The sequence below is a fragment of the Carcharodon carcharias genome, chromosome 15, assembly GCF_017639515.1.
Source record: "Carcharodon carcharias isolate sCarCar2 chromosome 15, sCarCar2.pri, whole genome shotgun sequence".
Taxonomy (NCBI): Eukaryota; Metazoa; Chordata; class Chondrichthyes; order Lamniformes; family Lamnidae; genus Carcharodon; species Carcharodon carcharias.
Window position 1 is genome coordinate 38008472 of NC_054481.1, and position 16845 is coordinate 38025316.

At 44.2% G+C, this 16845-nt stretch overlaps 1 protein-coding gene across 3 annotated transcripts in view; it reads right to left on the reverse strand.

Annotated features, from left to right (window-relative positions):
* The window catches only part of LOC121287887 (protein tweety homolog 3-like), a 196651-nt gene that overhangs the window by 48768 nt on the left and 131038 nt on the right, over window positions 1-16845 (reverse strand). For all 3 annotated transcript variants that reach the window (XM_041205899.1, XM_041205901.1, XM_041205900.1), the window contains exon 8: window positions 3234-3289. In XM_041205899.1, coding sequence (XP_041061833.1) covers window positions 3234-3289 — 56 coding nt within the window. The remainder of the gene's footprint in view (window positions 1-3233; window positions 3290-16845) is intronic.

Consider the following 16845-nt stretch of genomic DNA (forward strand, 5'->3'; position numbering starts at 1 on the left):
ACATAGATGACTATGTGGGGAGCAGGATTAGTAAGTTTGCGGATGACACAAAGATTGGCTGGGTGGTTAAGTGAGGTTGAGTGTCTTGGGCTACAGGATGATATAGACAGGATGGTCAAATGGGCAGATAAGTGTCAGATGGAATTTAACCCTGAAAAATGTGAGGTGATACGCTTTGGAAGGAGTAATTTGACAAGGAAGTATTCAATGAATGGCATGGCACTAGGAAGTTCTGAGGAACAAAGGGATCATGGCCTGTGTGTCCATAGATCTCTGAAGGCAAAGGGGTGGTGAAAAAAGCATATGGGACACTTGCCTTTATCAATCGAGGCATAGATTACAAAAGTAGGGAGGTCATGTTGGAGTTGTATAGAACCTTGGTGAGGCCACAGCTGGAGTAATGCGTGCAGTTCTGATCGCCACATTATAGGAAGGATGTGATTGCACTGGAGGGGGTGCAGAGGAGATGCCTGGGATGAAACATTCAAGCCATGAAGAGAGGTTGGATAGACTTAGGTTGTTTTCGTTGGAGCAGAGAAGACTGAGGGGCGACCTGAACGAGGTGTACAAGATTATGAGGGGCATGGACAGGGTGGATAGGAAGCAGCTGTTCTCCTTAGTTGAAGGATCAGTCACAAGGGGACATAAGTTCAAGTTGAGGGGCAGGAGGTTTAGAGGCGATGTGAGGAAAACCTTTTTTACCCAGAGGGTGGTGATGGTCTGGAATGCGCTGCCTGGGAAGGTGGTGGAGGCAGGTTGCCTCACATCCTTTAAAAAGTACCTGGATGAGCACTTGGCACATCATAACATTCAAGACTATGGGCCAAGTGCCGGTAAATGGGATTAGGTAGGTAGGTCAGGTGTTTCTCACGTGTTGGTGCAGACTCGATGGGCCGAAGGGCCTCTTCTGCACTTGTGATTCTGTGATTTGGCAGCCAGTCCTTCAGCTTTTCGTTCAGATATTTAAAAGAAAATTCCATCTCCTCTTTCCCTCATTTTATTTCACTTTCTGTACCTGATGTGACATTGAATTCATTATCAATTACACATCCTGGCTTAGATTTTGCACTGTTCATTAACAAGTCTTCAATCTGATTGGTTTTCTTGTTCTGTTTACACAGGTCCTGAAGAGGATATTGTGCTGTTACAGCAGTTCCAGTGACAGTAGCTTTCAGGGCAGACTTGTAACAATTAAAACAGGCATGGGCAAGTCTAACAAGCAGCAGATAGCATTTGCTCGCTGGCTCCAGTAGATTCTGGCCCAATATGCTCCAGCTGTATGAACTAAATGCTTGTTCTTCCAAGTTACCAAATGTTACAGCCTCAGGGCTGTGAATCACAGACAATCTGTGTTTACTTACTGCTACAGAGTCAATGTAACCAGCTAAATTTAACTCTCTTTTTCTAAACTTTAGTCCCTGATGTTTTTTCAATCCTGGTTTAATCACTACAACAGTCATTAAAACAGACTTGCACACAAATTCTCTAATTTTTCTTTAGGAATTATTCTTTATTTTAGTTCAGTATAGAAGTTTGAACAAATATCCACTGTAAAATATAAACCAAAGAGAAGTTCAGCAAATCTTAATACATCTCAGCATCCTTATCCCCAATGTAATCCTTTACCAAATGTTCTGAACTGCACACAGTTGTGTTGGACAAACTAACTTATATTGGTGTGCTTCATCATATGTAAAAGTTAGGTGAGAGTGACTGCTCAAGACCAAGTGTGGCATCAAGGAGCCAAAGCAAAACTGAAGTCAATAGGAATCAAGGGAAAAACTCTCCATTGATTGGAGTCATACCTTGAGCAAAGGAAGATGGTTGTGGGCTGTTAGAGATCAATCATCTCAGTTCCAAGGCATCACTGCAGAAGTTCCTAAGGGTAGTGTCCTAGGTCCAAATATCTTCAGCAGATTAATCAATGGCCTTCCCTCCATCATAGAGTAAGAAGTGGGGATGATTGTACAATGTTCAGTACCATTAGCAACTCCAAAGATACTGAAGCAGTCCATGTCCATATACGGAAAGACCTGGACAACATTCGGGATTGTGCTGTTCACTGGCAAGCAACATTTATGTCACACAACTGCCAGAGAATGGCCATCTCCAACAAGAGAGAACCTAACCATCTCCTCTTGATGTTCAACAGCATTACTATTACTGAATCCCCCAATATTAACATTCTGGGGGTTACCATTGACCAGAAAATTAACTGGGCTAGCCATATAAATACTGTGGCAACAAGAGCAGGTCAGAGGCTAGGGATTCTGTGGCATGTAACTCACCACCTGACTTCCCAAAGCCTGTCTGCCAACTAAAAGACACAAGTAAGGGGTGTGATAGAATAATCGCCACTTACCTGAATGAGTGAAGCTCCAAGAATATTCAAGAAGCTCGACACCATCCAGGACAAATTAACTGACACCCCATCCACCACCTAAAACATTCACTCCCTCCACCACCGACGCCCAGTGGCAGCAGTGTGTACCATCTACAAGATGCACTGCAGCAAATCGCCAAGCCTCCTTCGACAGCATCTTCCAAACCTGCAACCTCTACCAGCTGGAAGGACATTGGGAGCAGATGCATAGGAACATCCAAACCTGCAAGGTGCCTTCCAAGCCAACCACCACCCTGACTTGGAACTATATCGCCATTCCTTCACTGCTGTGGGACTGGGTCAAAATCCTGGAACCTACCTCTCAACAGTATTCTAGGTGTACCTACACACCACATGGACAGTAGCAGTTCAAGATGATGGCTTACCACTAGCTTCTCAAAGGCAATTAGAAATGGATAACAAACGCTGGCCTAGTCAATGATGCCTACATCCCGTGAAAGGATTAAAAGAAAATTATTTTCTTTCAACTGACTTCTTGATTTTAGTTGAAGTTTTCAAGTAAAGCAGTAACAGGTAGAGCATATTATTCAGAGCACTATAATAGGTGTAGGCATGCAAAAAATGCAACAATGCTCGACTAATTGATGTAGCACCATGAAAAATGAAGCAACTCATTTATACTGTTGTGGTGGCAGCAACTTTGTGCTTGAATATGAATTTTTAATGTTGTAAATTTATCTGGTTGCGTTTATGGAATGATCACAAACCTGTGGAAGCAAGGAGTGGAACAGGTAACAATTTAATTCCATGTCTAAATTTCCTTTTGAAGAGCACTTCCAGAGGTATAAGAAATTACAAACTGGAGTACAGCATGCAGGCACTGACTTACCTGTTGAAAAGGATTTGGGTATCCAATGTTGCATACCAGGTAGTAATTTAAAACCTCTGCAGAAAGAGAGAGAAAGAGAGAACTAAAAAATTTGAATTTTTGAACACTTCATATAGTCATTTGATAAACCTTTGAACAAATATAAACAATGTGAAAGAAAAACACAGCCAAATGGTTTCAAGGTGTAAACTTATAAAATGCGTACCTTGAAGAAAGATTAAAAGGGGAAAACAACAAGCTTGATCGAACCTTTTACGTAGCAGCAGTACTGGTGGCTTTACAAGGACAATAAACAAAGGAATATGGAAAACTTAATATCATGTGAGTTTTGGAGATATTATCCACAAGTTGGATAGATTCATTATTGCTATTGTATATTGTTTTCAACATGGGAAGGGGTGAGGTTATATTATATACACATGGTCTTAAATTCAGAAAGCAGGCAAGCTTGCATAGCAACAAGCAGAATATATGGTTGCTGAGCTGTCAGTCTTCCAATCGGCCATCAAAGATCCCATTATCCTTCTTAGTTTTCTAAATGCACTCAGTATTTTAGTGTGCCTGTGTACTGATGTAAAATTGAGTCACGACGCAAACATCAATAACACACTAAACTGGGTCAGCATCTGTTGTGGGGTTGATTTTTTTTTTTAAACTTGGCGTTTGTGTTTAAATATGAAAAATCATGAGCCTCCTCTCTGCTGCAAGGTGTTGGAGGCCAGTTGGGAAAACAGAGAGCCAATGCCTTCAATGTTACCCACAGCTGGAAATTAAACATTACCAGCCATCTTTTGTTAAAAAATTAACTACCTAAAGTGTAGCCTTGCAATGAGATTATCATCATCTTTATCAGTAACTGTATTACACAATAGGATATTGGCATGCAAAAATGAGGTTGGAATAAAGGAAAGCCTTTTTTTGCAGTTTAGGATGCTGAATGAAAGGCACTGAAACTTTAACCTGCCCTTTTTCTGCAAGTACCGACAGCTGCTTCTGCATTTCTGGTATTGTTTTTCCATCTCAGATTTCCAGCATTCACAATTTTTTAAATATACATAATTGCACTATGTAGGATTCTCTCCAATATAAGTACATTTCAAAACTCAGTATGAATAAGTGAAGTTTCTTACACCAAGCAAGGAATACTATCACTTCCAGGACACTTATTCACAAAATAATCCAATGTGTTGCATCTTATTTACAAGGCATTTTGCAGTTTTTAAAGCAAACATTTTTCATTGTGTAACGCCTGGAATGTTTTTTCTTTTGTTCCAAAGTTGAACTATTTCATGTATAATCAGAAAATTATCTTGTTTTTTTAACCGAATAAATTGGGTTCTAAATCTTCAATGAAATGCAACCATCTTCAAAATATTTATTTCTTATGTTTCCCTTTGTTTTCAATGAAGGATTCTAGATAGATTATGCAACGTATACCCACATATCAAAAAGTGAAGTAATAATTGTGGCTTTTAGCGGTTCAAACACAATGTTTTAGATCCTGAGCAGACACACAAATTAGGCCGAATGAGGCATATGAAACAAGTACTTGCAGAACAGCTAAGTTGCCATTCAACATTCATTCTTCCAGCTTGACGGCTCCTTTACAATGCACTACAATTCTCAGCTGTGGCCTTAAATCAAACATTTTTTTCTAATGATTCTTAATTACAGAGCCTCAGGGTTAGGCAGAAAACACAACACAAAATCTAATTTATGTGTTGTTTTTGTTGCCTAGCCCAATTAATACAATTTAATTGTACAATAAAATACATACAATACAAAGTACGTACACAATTCTAGGGACTACAGCAAATATTCCAGTGGCTGACACATATTCCTGATCTAAACTTGAAATAATGTATGGTTAAGCTAAAATAAAATGACTACTTGAATGTTACAGTAAGCGGGTTATAACAAATCACATTGCTTTACTAAATTTTAAGAGATTACCACCTTCAAGTTTTTAAAGTCCACACATGTTGAATGGTTTACTATATCTTTATGTACACAGTACAATGGTAACCACATTTCAGATCCACTCAAGAGTAGATAGTTAAGTATTTCCTATAATCACACAGTACAGTACTACTGTCAGGGTGTAAGGAATGAATTGCATGGCAGTTTTCAAAAAATAAGTAGGATATATTTTGGCAGAAACAATAATCTGCCTCATTGCAACTTAACGAAGTTTCCATGTGGCACCATGTTATATCACTTTTAACATTGTACCTGATTCTTGATTGAAGTTAACTGCACGAACAGTAAGAGCTATGCATCCTGTTACACTATCTTAATAATTAATTGCTGACAATAATCTCTATATTTCACCATGTAGTTAAGCAACCCAACAAAATAAATTTCATGCCATTATCCTCTAAAAATACTTTTAAAAGCAACCTTAAAAAAAATCATATTTTGAGTAGCATAATGTAAGTAAAATTATTCCAACAATAAGCAAGATTTTGGTATACTTTTGATTTTTGTTTTAAACTTTAAAAAGTGAATGAAGTTTATCCAGTTAACAGTCTCTTCTCTGAATTAAGTAGTGTTAGCATCAGAAACAAAAGATGCTGGAAATACTCAGCAGGTTAGGCAACATCTGTGGAGAAACTGTTAATATACTTAAAACCAGTTACATCTCGAATACTTTTCCGCTCTGATGTAAGGTCACCGACCTGAAACATTAACTGTTTTTTTCGCCACAAATGCTCTGTGGCTTGCTGAGTATTTCCAGCACTTTTTGTTCCATTTTCTAGCATCTGTAGCATATTGCCTTGTATTAATGTTGGAAATCTGCCTTTGTCAGAACTCTGTAGCCTGCCTGGCAAAGACGGAATCAAATTACACGTTCCAGACAATGGATGGAATTTTCCGCTCTAGAGGCCAAGTGATATGCACTGGGACATGCATACCATCACTATAGCTATGAGTGGGGATGTATCATTGGCTATGCGAGAGGGAGTCAGGGCATCATCCAGGATCCAATTCTCATTAAGAAGTAAGCGAGGAGCCCCTCAGGAGCCCACAGGGAGGAGGAATATCAGCCAGACACCCTGGGCCATTCCACCCAGGACTCTCCCGGGTTATCCAGCCACTCCAAGTCCCTCTGCCGGAGACCCCAGCAACTCCAGCTGCTCAGGCCGAGAATGATGCACCTGCCCCTGAGGAGACCCAAAGCAGGCCGTGCATCTCCAGGCCTCAGCCCTCGACAGGGCACCTGCCAAAGTCATCACAGACAACAGGGCACTACCATCAGAAGGTTGCCTCTAGCTCTGCTGCGTATGTTAGGGAGGCAGTAGGTTAACAAAAATTAAGAAATATTGAGAGTACAAAAGTGGCACCAGCGACATGAGCAGTCGCTTGCTCCATCAACATGGTAGTTGGGCAAGGCATTGCTTAGACTTGCGCCAGAAGGTCATATCATGTGGCCTCATGAGTATAGATTTTGCAGTTTGGTTTCCTGATGCTGCTGCACTTACAGCTGGTCAATGTGGATCTTCTAGTTTTAATGTCAACCCGCACTGCAGTCATTCTAACTGGGTGCATCTTTCAATAGCCTCCACGTATGTCTGTCAGGCTGATCTTAGGTGCTCATGGCAGCCTGTAGCTTGACGTCATGACCATGTGTACAGATAGACATCACCTCTATACTAGCTCCTATTTGCCACCTGCATGCTGCAGAGCTACAGACCTAGTGAGCACTTGGTGACTCCTAAAATGTCTGCTACATTGTAATGATTGTGTGGGATCAGAGGTGTGTATCTAGGCTCATGATGCTGGACTATTAAATGGGAGTATGCCGCTCTGGGCCCAAAGGTCTGGCTAGAATGGTTGAACATAATCCCTGAGTCAGTTCTCCGATGGGCAAGATTGTCACAATGCCATCAGCATGCCAGGGTTCCTTGTGTTTATCCGAAGCTTCTGGAATTGAAAAAGCTGAGGCCTCAAATGCGATCAAAGCAAAGCTCCACTACATCTGATAGGTGCTCTTGACTATCAGCAAATGCCTTCTTGCAATGTTGATATTTTCTGGCCCACAAATGCCAAGGCAATGCTGGACAGCAACTTGGGAAGTTCATACAAAGGCTGGGTCACTGGTACTTGTCAATGATCAGATGATGATGCTGATGAAGCTTTCTCCTATGCACACAAAGGTGACCTAACTCACAGGCTCACATGCATGAGTGAGTGTGACAGATTACAAAGTCCTAAAAAATGAACTCATGTTGGGGACTCAGTATGAAGATGAGGCTAGAGCATTATTCTTGCAAAGGGAGAGTCTGTGGACCATCTGGACTGCAGTCCAGATTTAGATCAGTCCTCAGACATTCAGGCAAGAACCAGGGATTGCTGATTGTCCTCCTTGAGGTACCTTGCATCATGCCAGGCATACTGCCACGAATGCACTAAGGTTTGCACTGCTGCTCTTGCCTCCTGAAGGCTGCCATAGGCAGTGAAATGTTGATGCAAAGCTTGAAAAGACTGCACCATGTCTAATTTCTTCACCGTGCACACTGCTGGAGTTCTTATCCCATTACAGAATGGTCACATGCTCCATGGGTTGCTTAGCCTTCCAAGGATGAGGCCATCATCATGGACGATCATGAGGACTCATTGAGATCAATGACCTTCATTGAGATGTTAAGGATAGCAAAGAAGGTGTTAATGTCAAGCCTGCATGGAGGGCACAGGTGAAAGAGACTCGTATGAACTATAAGTCGTTCTGGAACCTTGCGGCTATAGGGATCTCACAGCCATTTCTGCCACATCTGGCCTGCGCTATGGCCACTTCCTCTGGAGCCTCAACATCCTCTGCCTCATCAAGCTCATCCCTCTCGATGTCCTCTTCATCGGAGGAGATGTGCAGCTACTCCATCTCTACATCTGGCATTCCCCTTTTGGAGCACCAGGCTGAGTAAATTGCAGCAAACCCTGATGATGTGGGACACCCTCTGGGGAGAGTAATGAAGAGTGCCGCCTGACCAATCCAGATGTCTGAAATGTATCCTCAGCATGCCAATGGTCTGCTCAATCAAGGAGTGTGTTGCAGAATGAACCACATTGTACCTCTCTCTGAAGTACTTTGTGGCTGCTAAACAAGCGTTACTAGCCACACCTTTTGGGGAAAACTTTTGTCACCGATAAGCCAACTTTGGATGCGCTGAGGGCCCTCGAAAATCTGTGGTGCCCATGAGTAACTCAAGATGTAAGAGTTGTGCGAGCTCCCAAGGTATCTTGCACAGACCTGCATTATCTGCTTTTGATGGTTACAGATCAGTTGCACTTTGAGAATGGAAGCCTTTTCTATTGATGAATCATAGTGGCTGCTTTCAGGGAGCTCTTAGAGCCACACATGAACATACAAATTAGGAGCAGGAGTAGGCCAATCGGCCCCTCAAGCCCACTCCGCCATTCAATAAGATCATGGCTGATCTGAATGTAACCTCAACCCCACATTCTTGTCTACCCCGATAATCTTTCACCCACTTGTTAATCAAAAATCTATTTATCACTGCCTTAAAAATATTCAAAGGCTCTGCTTCCACAAACTTTTGAGGAACAGAGTACCAAAGACTCACTACCCTCAGGAGAAAAAAATTCTCCTCTGTTTTAAATGAGCAACCCCTTATTTTTAAACAGTGACTCCTAGTTCTAGATTCTTCCACAAGAGGAAACATCCCTCCACATCCACCCTGTCATGACCCCTCAGGATCTTAAAGGTTTCAATTAAATCATCTATTACTCTTCTAAATTCCAGTGAATTCAAGCCTAACTTGTCCAGCCTTTCCTCATAAGACAACCTACCCATTCCTGGTATTAATCGAGTGAACCTTCTCTGAACTGCTTTTAATGCATTTACATTTTTCTTTAAGTAAGGAGACCAGTACTATGCACAATGCTCCAGATGTGGTCTCACCAATGCCCAGGGCAAACTGAAGCATCACCTCCCTACTTGTGTAATCAATTCCCTACAGAATAAATTATAACATTCTATTAACTTTTCTAATTACCTGCTGAACATGCATACTAACCTCTTGTGATTCATGACACCCTGCACCTGTGGGGAGCTAGGGATCGCTGCAAATCCCACTGTTCTGGCAGCCTGGCTGGCTTCATCCAGGGAGAACTGGATAAAATTGTGTACCTTATTGAAAAGGGTATTGGTAACCTCTCAGATGCATTTATAAGCAGAGGATTGTGATATTCCGCAGAGATCCCCTGTGGGGGGAGCCCTAGAAGCAGTCACAAAAAAGTTGACTGCAGCGGTCACCTTAAGAGCTACTGGCAATGGACGGCCTCCTAGGCCATACGGTGTCAGATCCTATAGAAGACTAGGGCAGGTGTAAGCCACCACATCCCTTGAGACGCGGGGGATTTTACTTGATGCATGAGAGGCATCTTTGGTATACTTTGGATCGTGCCAAACACCTCCATGGAATTGGTATCTCCACCTCAGCTTCTGGATCTTCATGGGGCCCCGCTGGCCCATGTTCCTCAGGAACAGTCTCTTCCCTTTGCCCTGTCTGGTGGTGACGAGCCCTTCTTCTCCTCCGCAGTTCCAATCAGAACGATGAAAAAGCCATCATGCACTCCTCCCCGTCTCTGGAAGAGCATCATTTGCAAGTTTCCCTCCCTCTGGTCACTCTCTTTCCTCCCCCTCTAATTAGGCTGGGGGTGGCAATGGCTTAGCGGTATTGTCACTGGACTAATAATCCAGGGTAATGCTCTGAGGACTAGGGTTCAAATCCCACCACAGAACTAAAAGTCTGATGGTGGCCATGAAACCATTGTTGATCGTCATTAGAAAAACCCCACCTGGTTCACTAATGTCCTTTAGGAAAGGAAACTTGCCATCCTTACTTGGTCTGGCCTGCATGTGGCTCCAGACCCACAGCACTGTGATTGACTCTTAATTGAACTCTGAAATGGCCTAGCAAGCTGCTCTGTTGTATCAAACCACTAAAAAGAAATGGAACTGGTCTGACAACTCAGCATCAACCCAAGCACCAGAAACAACAATATCAAACTCAGCCCTATCGACCCTGCAGAGTCCTCCTTACTAAAATCTGGGGGCTGGTGCCAAAATTGGGAGAGCTGTCTCACAGATTAGCCAAGCAACAGCCTGAAATAATCATACTCACGGAATCATGCCTTACAATCAATGTCCCTTACTGACAATGACAGACCCAGCACAGGTGACAGCATAGTGGCATATAGTCGGGAGGGAGTTGGCCTGGGGGTTCTCAACGAAGACGCCGAACTCCATGAAGTCTCATGGCGCCAGGTCAGGAAGCTTCCTGCTGATTACCACATATCGTGCCCCCCTCAGCTGATGAATCGCTGCTCCTCTATGTTGAACATCACTTGGAGGAAGCACTGAGGGTGGCATCACCAACAGTAGCTCGGTAGCACCACTACAAAATGAGTTGGCTGAGTCCTGAATGACATAGCTGATAGACTGGGTCTGTGGCAAATGGTGAGGCCACCAGCAGGGGGGAAAAACATACTTGACCTCATCCTCACCAATCTGCCTGCCGCAGATGCATCTGTCCATGACAGTATCGGTAGCAGTGACCACTGCACAATCATTGTGGAGGGCAAAGTCTCACCTTCACATTGAGAACACCCTCCATCGTGTTGTGTGGCACTACCACCGTGCTAAATGGGATAGATTTCGAACAGGTACAGCAACTCACAACTGGGCAACCATGAGGTGCTGTGGGCCTTCAGCAACAGCAAAATTATACTCGAACACAATCTGTAATCTCAGGGCCTGACATATCTCCCACTCTACCATTACTACCAAGTCAAGGGATCAACCCTGGTTCACAATGAAGAGTGCAGGAGAGCATGCCAGGAGCAGCACTAGACATACCTAAAAATGAGGTGTCAATCTGGTGAAGCTACAGCACAGGACTACTTGCGTGCTAAACAGCGTAAGCAGCAAGTGATACACAGAGCTAAGGAATTCCACAACCAACTGATCAGGTCTAAGCTCTGCAGTTGTGCCACATCCAGTTGTGAATGGCAGTGGATGATTAAACAACTTGCTGGAGGAGGAGACTCCACAAATATCCCCATCCTCAATGATGCAGGAGCACAGCACATCAGTGCAAAAGATAAGGCTGAAGTATTCGCTACAGTCTTCAGCCAGAAGTGCTGAGTGGATGATCCATTTCGACCTCCTCTGGAGCTCCCCAACATCACAGATGCCAGTTCAGCCAATTCGATTCATTCCACGTGATATCAAGAAACGGCTGAAGGCACTGGATAGTGCAAAGGCTATGGACCCTGACAACGTTCCAGCAATAATACTGAGGCCTTGTGCTTCAGAACTTGCTGCACCTCTAGCCAAGCTGTCCCAGCATAGCTACAACACTGGCATCTCCCCGGCCAAGTGGAAAATTGCCCAGGTATATCCTGTCCACAAAAGGCAGGACAAATCCGACCCAACCAATTGCCACCCCATCAGTCTACTCTCGATCATCAGTGAAGTAGTGGAAAGGGTCATCAACAGTGCAATCAAGCAGCACTTGCTTAGCAATAATCTGCTCACTGAGCATCAGTTTGCATTCCACAGGACCACTCAACTCCTGACCTCATTACAACCTCGGTCCAAACATGGACAAAAGAGCTGAACAGCAGAGGTCATCTGACCATGACTGCTCTTGACATCAAGGCAACTTTTGAGTGTGGAATCAAGGAGCCCTAGCAAAACTGGAGTCAATGCGAATCGGGGGAAAACTCTCTGCTGGTTGGAGTCATGCCTAGCACAAAGGAAGATGGTTGTGGTTGTTGGCAGTCGGTCATCTCAGCTTCAGGACATCACTGCAGGGGTTCCTCAGGGAAGTGTCCTTGGCCCAACCATCTTTAGCTGCTTCATCAATGACCTTCCTTCCACCATAAGGTCAGAAGTGGGGATGTTCGCTGACTGCACAATGTTCAGCACCATTCGTGACTCCTCAGATACTGAAGCAGTCCATGTCCAACTGCAGGAAGGCCTGGAGAGTGTCCAGGCTTGGGCTGACAACTGGCAAGCCACAAGTGTCAGGCACTGACCATCTCCAACAAGAGAGAATCTAACTGTCGCCCCTTGACATTCAATGGCATTACCATTGCTGATTCCCCCACTATCAACATCCTGGGGATTACCATTGACCAGAAACTGAACTGGACTAGCCATATACTGTGGCTACAAGAGCAGGTCAGAGGCTAGGAATCCTGTGGTGAGTAACTCACCTCCTGACTCCCCAAAGTCTGTCCACCATCTACAAGGAACAAGTCAGGAGTATGATGGAATGCTCTCCACTTGCCTGGGTGAGTGCAGCTCCCACAGCACTCAAGAAGCTTGACACCATCCAGGACAAAGCAGCTTGCTTGATTGGCACTACATCCACAAATATTCACTTCCTCCACCAGTGACACACAGTGGCAGCAGTGCGCACCATCTACAAGGTGCACTGCAAGAACTCACCAAGGCTCCTTAGACAGCAGCTTTCAAACCCATAACCACTAGCATCTATAAGGACAAGGGCAGCACACATATGGGAACACCACCACCTGGAAGTTCCCCGCCAAGCCACTCACCATCGTGGCCTGGAAATATATCGCCGTTCCTTCACTGTCTCTGGGTCAAAATCCTGGAACTCCCTTCCTAACAGCACTGTAGGTGTATCTACATCACATGGACTGCAGCGGTTCAAGAAGGCAGCTCACCACCACCTTCTCAAGGGCAGTTAGGGACGGGCAAGAAATGCTGGCCCAGCCAGTGACATTCACACCCCATGAACAAATGAAAAAAAAATCCTGGAGTCCATCGTAATCTGTTAAAGATCCCTGTCCTCCCTCCAAACCATATTCTGTTGAGGTCCCGATGCCTCATGTCAACCTGACCCCTTGCCATCTTGAGGCCCTATGCAGAGTGACCTACTGCAATCTCCCTCCCATGAGACCATTGCGTGCCCCCCTCTTAGTTACCAGCAGTTCCTCATTCACAGGCTGCAGATGCCTCCCCTGACTGACTGTGCCATTTGCGGCCTAATACCTAGCCACCAACCCCCAGGACCGAGGTGTGCGAGGGACTGACCACTCCTTGCACACCATGCTGTGCATGACCAAAACAGGACAGACAGGCCCTCCCTCCCAGGACATACGTGCCAGGCACAGCCGTGTAGCATGGTGTGCACAGCCCTAGGACTGTCTTTGCTTTCTGGCCCTGACTATCCAGTGTACACAGCCCCTGGATTGTCTTTCATTTATGCCCCACTTCCTTTCCGCTCCCCCCATTCAGAAGTCTCTGTCCACCCCTTTTCTCCTGTGCTCCAGTCAGACATCCACTCCACTGCACTCCACCCCAACTCATGTGTCTCTGTGCATCCCTACCCTCCCAGGCTCCAACCCCAATCATTTGTCTTTGTCAGCCACTTCCCTTGTCTCTATCTTGTCTCACCCTCCTCCTGCAACCCCTTCCAGTTAAGCCTTCCAATGCCCTTCAGCCCCTTTCCTCTGTCATCTCACCCCCACACCCCAGTCAAGCGTGTGCCTTCCAGCCCCTTCCCTTTCCACTGTCTTCTCTCAACCCTCCCCACTGTCAAGCATGTGCTTTATAAACTGCACCCCGCCCCCTTGCCTTCCTACTTGTCTCGCCTGAGTAGTCTTGAAACGGAGTCAGAGCATCCACAAATGCAGCACAAAGGCTGGCGAGCACTGTGCACAAACCTCAAAGTCGTGAGTGAAGTACAGTTCGCCAGGTAGAGTACAATACTACTGCTGCTGATGGCCCACTGTACCTTATCAACGCCCAGTCTTGGGGGGCTGCTGTATTGGTTCTCCATTTATCACAGTGGTAGCATCACAAACAGTGGACGGTGTCCTCTGCATGAAGATAGGGCTTTGGTCCCCACAAGAGCTGTGCTGTGGTCATTCCTACCAATGCTGTCATAGACAGATGTGACAGCAAAAGGTAGATCAGCAGGGCAACATCAAGTGAGTTTCTCCCTTGTATTGGGGGTCTCACTATGTTGCAAGCTCAGTTTGGCAGCCATGTCCTAAAGGAATATGCCAGTGCAGTGCTGCCAGGTTACTTATATAGATTGAAGTCTCCCACCCACAATACATTCTGCGAGTCCCTGCTGCCCTCAGTGTTTTCCAAGTCGTGTTCATCAGGTAATAACACTGGTTCATTAGCTGAGGAACAGAAGTAGGTGGTAATCTGAAAGAGGTGTCCTTGCCCATGTTTGAGCTAATGTCATGAGACATCATGGGGTCCAGAGTCAATGATGAGGATTTCCAGGGACACTTTATCAACTGTATACAACTGTGCTGCTGCCTCTGGTGGGTCTATCATGCTGGTGGCATAGAACATACCCAGGGATGGTGATGAAGAATCTGTGACATTAGTTTTTTAAAATTCATTTATGGGATTTGGGCATCGCTTGCTAGGCCAGCATTTATTGCCCATCCTTAATTGCCCTAGAGAAGGTGATGATGAGCTGCCTTTTTGAATTGATGCAGTCCCTGTGGTGTAGGTACACCCACAGTGCTGTTACGGAGGGAGTTCCAGAATTTTGACCCACACTGCTGTTGATCTGGAGTCACATTTAGGCCAGGCCAGGTCGGGCCAACAGATTTTCCTCCTTAAAGGATAATCGTGAGGCAGACATTTTCTTTTTAAACTATAGTTCAGGAGTGTCACGGCCATCACTAATTTATTTTATTTCCAGACATATTTAATTAACTGGGTTTAAGTTCCTCAGCTGCCATGGTGAGATCCAAACTAATGTCTCCAGGTCATTAGCTCAGGCATCTGGATTAAGAGTCCAGTACCACTGCCACTATACTACTGTACTCTTCTATTGACTTAATTGTATGGATGGGAGGAAGAGAACTGACTATGTTCAGTTGTCATTCCAACACAAGAGGAGAAATTCCAGACCAAAAAAAAAATTATTGTAATTGGTCATAAAACAACCCAATTATCCAGCTAATTCAAACCAAAATTGACCACATATAAGACATTAGATAAATTGAGTGGTGCCGTTTCAACGACAGCAGGAGGTGCTGCTTCATAGCCACTGACTCGCTGCTCATAAAGGAAGGCATTTCATCCAATTTACAGCTAATGATAAGAGTAGATCAACAATTACCCGAGGTCTTCCTTTCTGTAAATCACAAAGACTGTCAAAGCTGTCTGGAAAACTGTGCTAGCCTCTAAGGTTTTCAGACAATTTATAGAAGAGCACTGTTTAAAATGTCAGTTATAAAAAAACAACCTACAAAACCAAAATTGCTTAATACACGAAAAAGTAAGTATCCCTACTGAGACTAGAGTTTATTTATTTACTTAAACCTCAAAATCCTATTATCTTACCCATTGCATGGATATATCTACTATGTTTCTCTACAGTTGTGTTTGCAGTGAAGTGAATCCTCGTAATTCCACCTGTAATGTATTTGATTTGGATCAGTATTCTAGTCCCTCAAATCAAAGGGGGGCTATGTGCTTTCTTTTAGATAATACTCATTCAGTTTATGTTTTTTCATTATGTGGCTATAGTCGACAAACAAATATAGGGAAATCTCAGGTTTTCAGCATTCATAGTATGTTGTTTTTAATGTTTAATTTACCGTCACTTCTCTTCCAGGCATGCCCAGCTTGAAGTTCTGCTCTTCTCTCAGACAGGAATTCAGTTTGTTTCCTTTACCCTGTTCACCTTCTACTGTGAGTTTCCGACCTTGTGTTTGATCAGCATCTACTGAAGCTTGCTTTCACAGCACGCTGCTTTCCTCAGCATGCAGCTCTGGCTCCAAATGATCTTATGCGGGTGCCAGCTTAAATTCCACACGCTTCAGATGCACCCATAATTCAACACTGAGTTCAACTAGTCTAGTTCATAAACACCAGTCTTGTTTTCTCAGACAAGAGGCACTGGGGATGGTCCTGCTTTTGTCATTTACACCACCTCTGGACCTATCTTTTGCTTCAATACTTTTCCTTTTGTCACACCCTTTTGCCTTGCACCATTGAGCCTTGTCATTAAATTGCTCATTCTCTTAACCTTAACACAAACTTTCCCCTTTGGTTTTTTCCCTCCCACCGCACACCATCCCTACCCCAAATCCTGGCTCAGTGCTTGCTTGAAAAACTTGCATTTCTTCCAGTTCTAATGAAAGGTCATCGACCTGCAAAGTTAACTGCTTCTCTCTCTACAGATTCTGTCTGACCTACTGAAGATTTCCACCATTTTCTGTTTTCAATTTAGAAAAATCTCTTGTTGCAGGAAGAAACAACCCGTTAACTAAGGAAGGATATACCTGCCTTGGAGGGAATGCAACAAAACTTCACTAGACTGATCTCTGGGATGAGGGCTTTGTCCTCTAAGGAGAGACTGAATAGACTAAGCTCATATTCCCCAGAATTTTGAAGAACGAGGGCTAATTTCATTGAAACATAACATTCTGAAAGGAGTTTGATAGGGAAGATGCAGGGAGGGCATTCCCCTTGCTAAGGAATTTAGAACTGGGGGCATAATTTCTTAATTTGGGGTTGGGCATTTAGGGGCTAAGATGAAAAGGAATTCCTTCATTCAAAAGGTTGTGAATCTTAGGA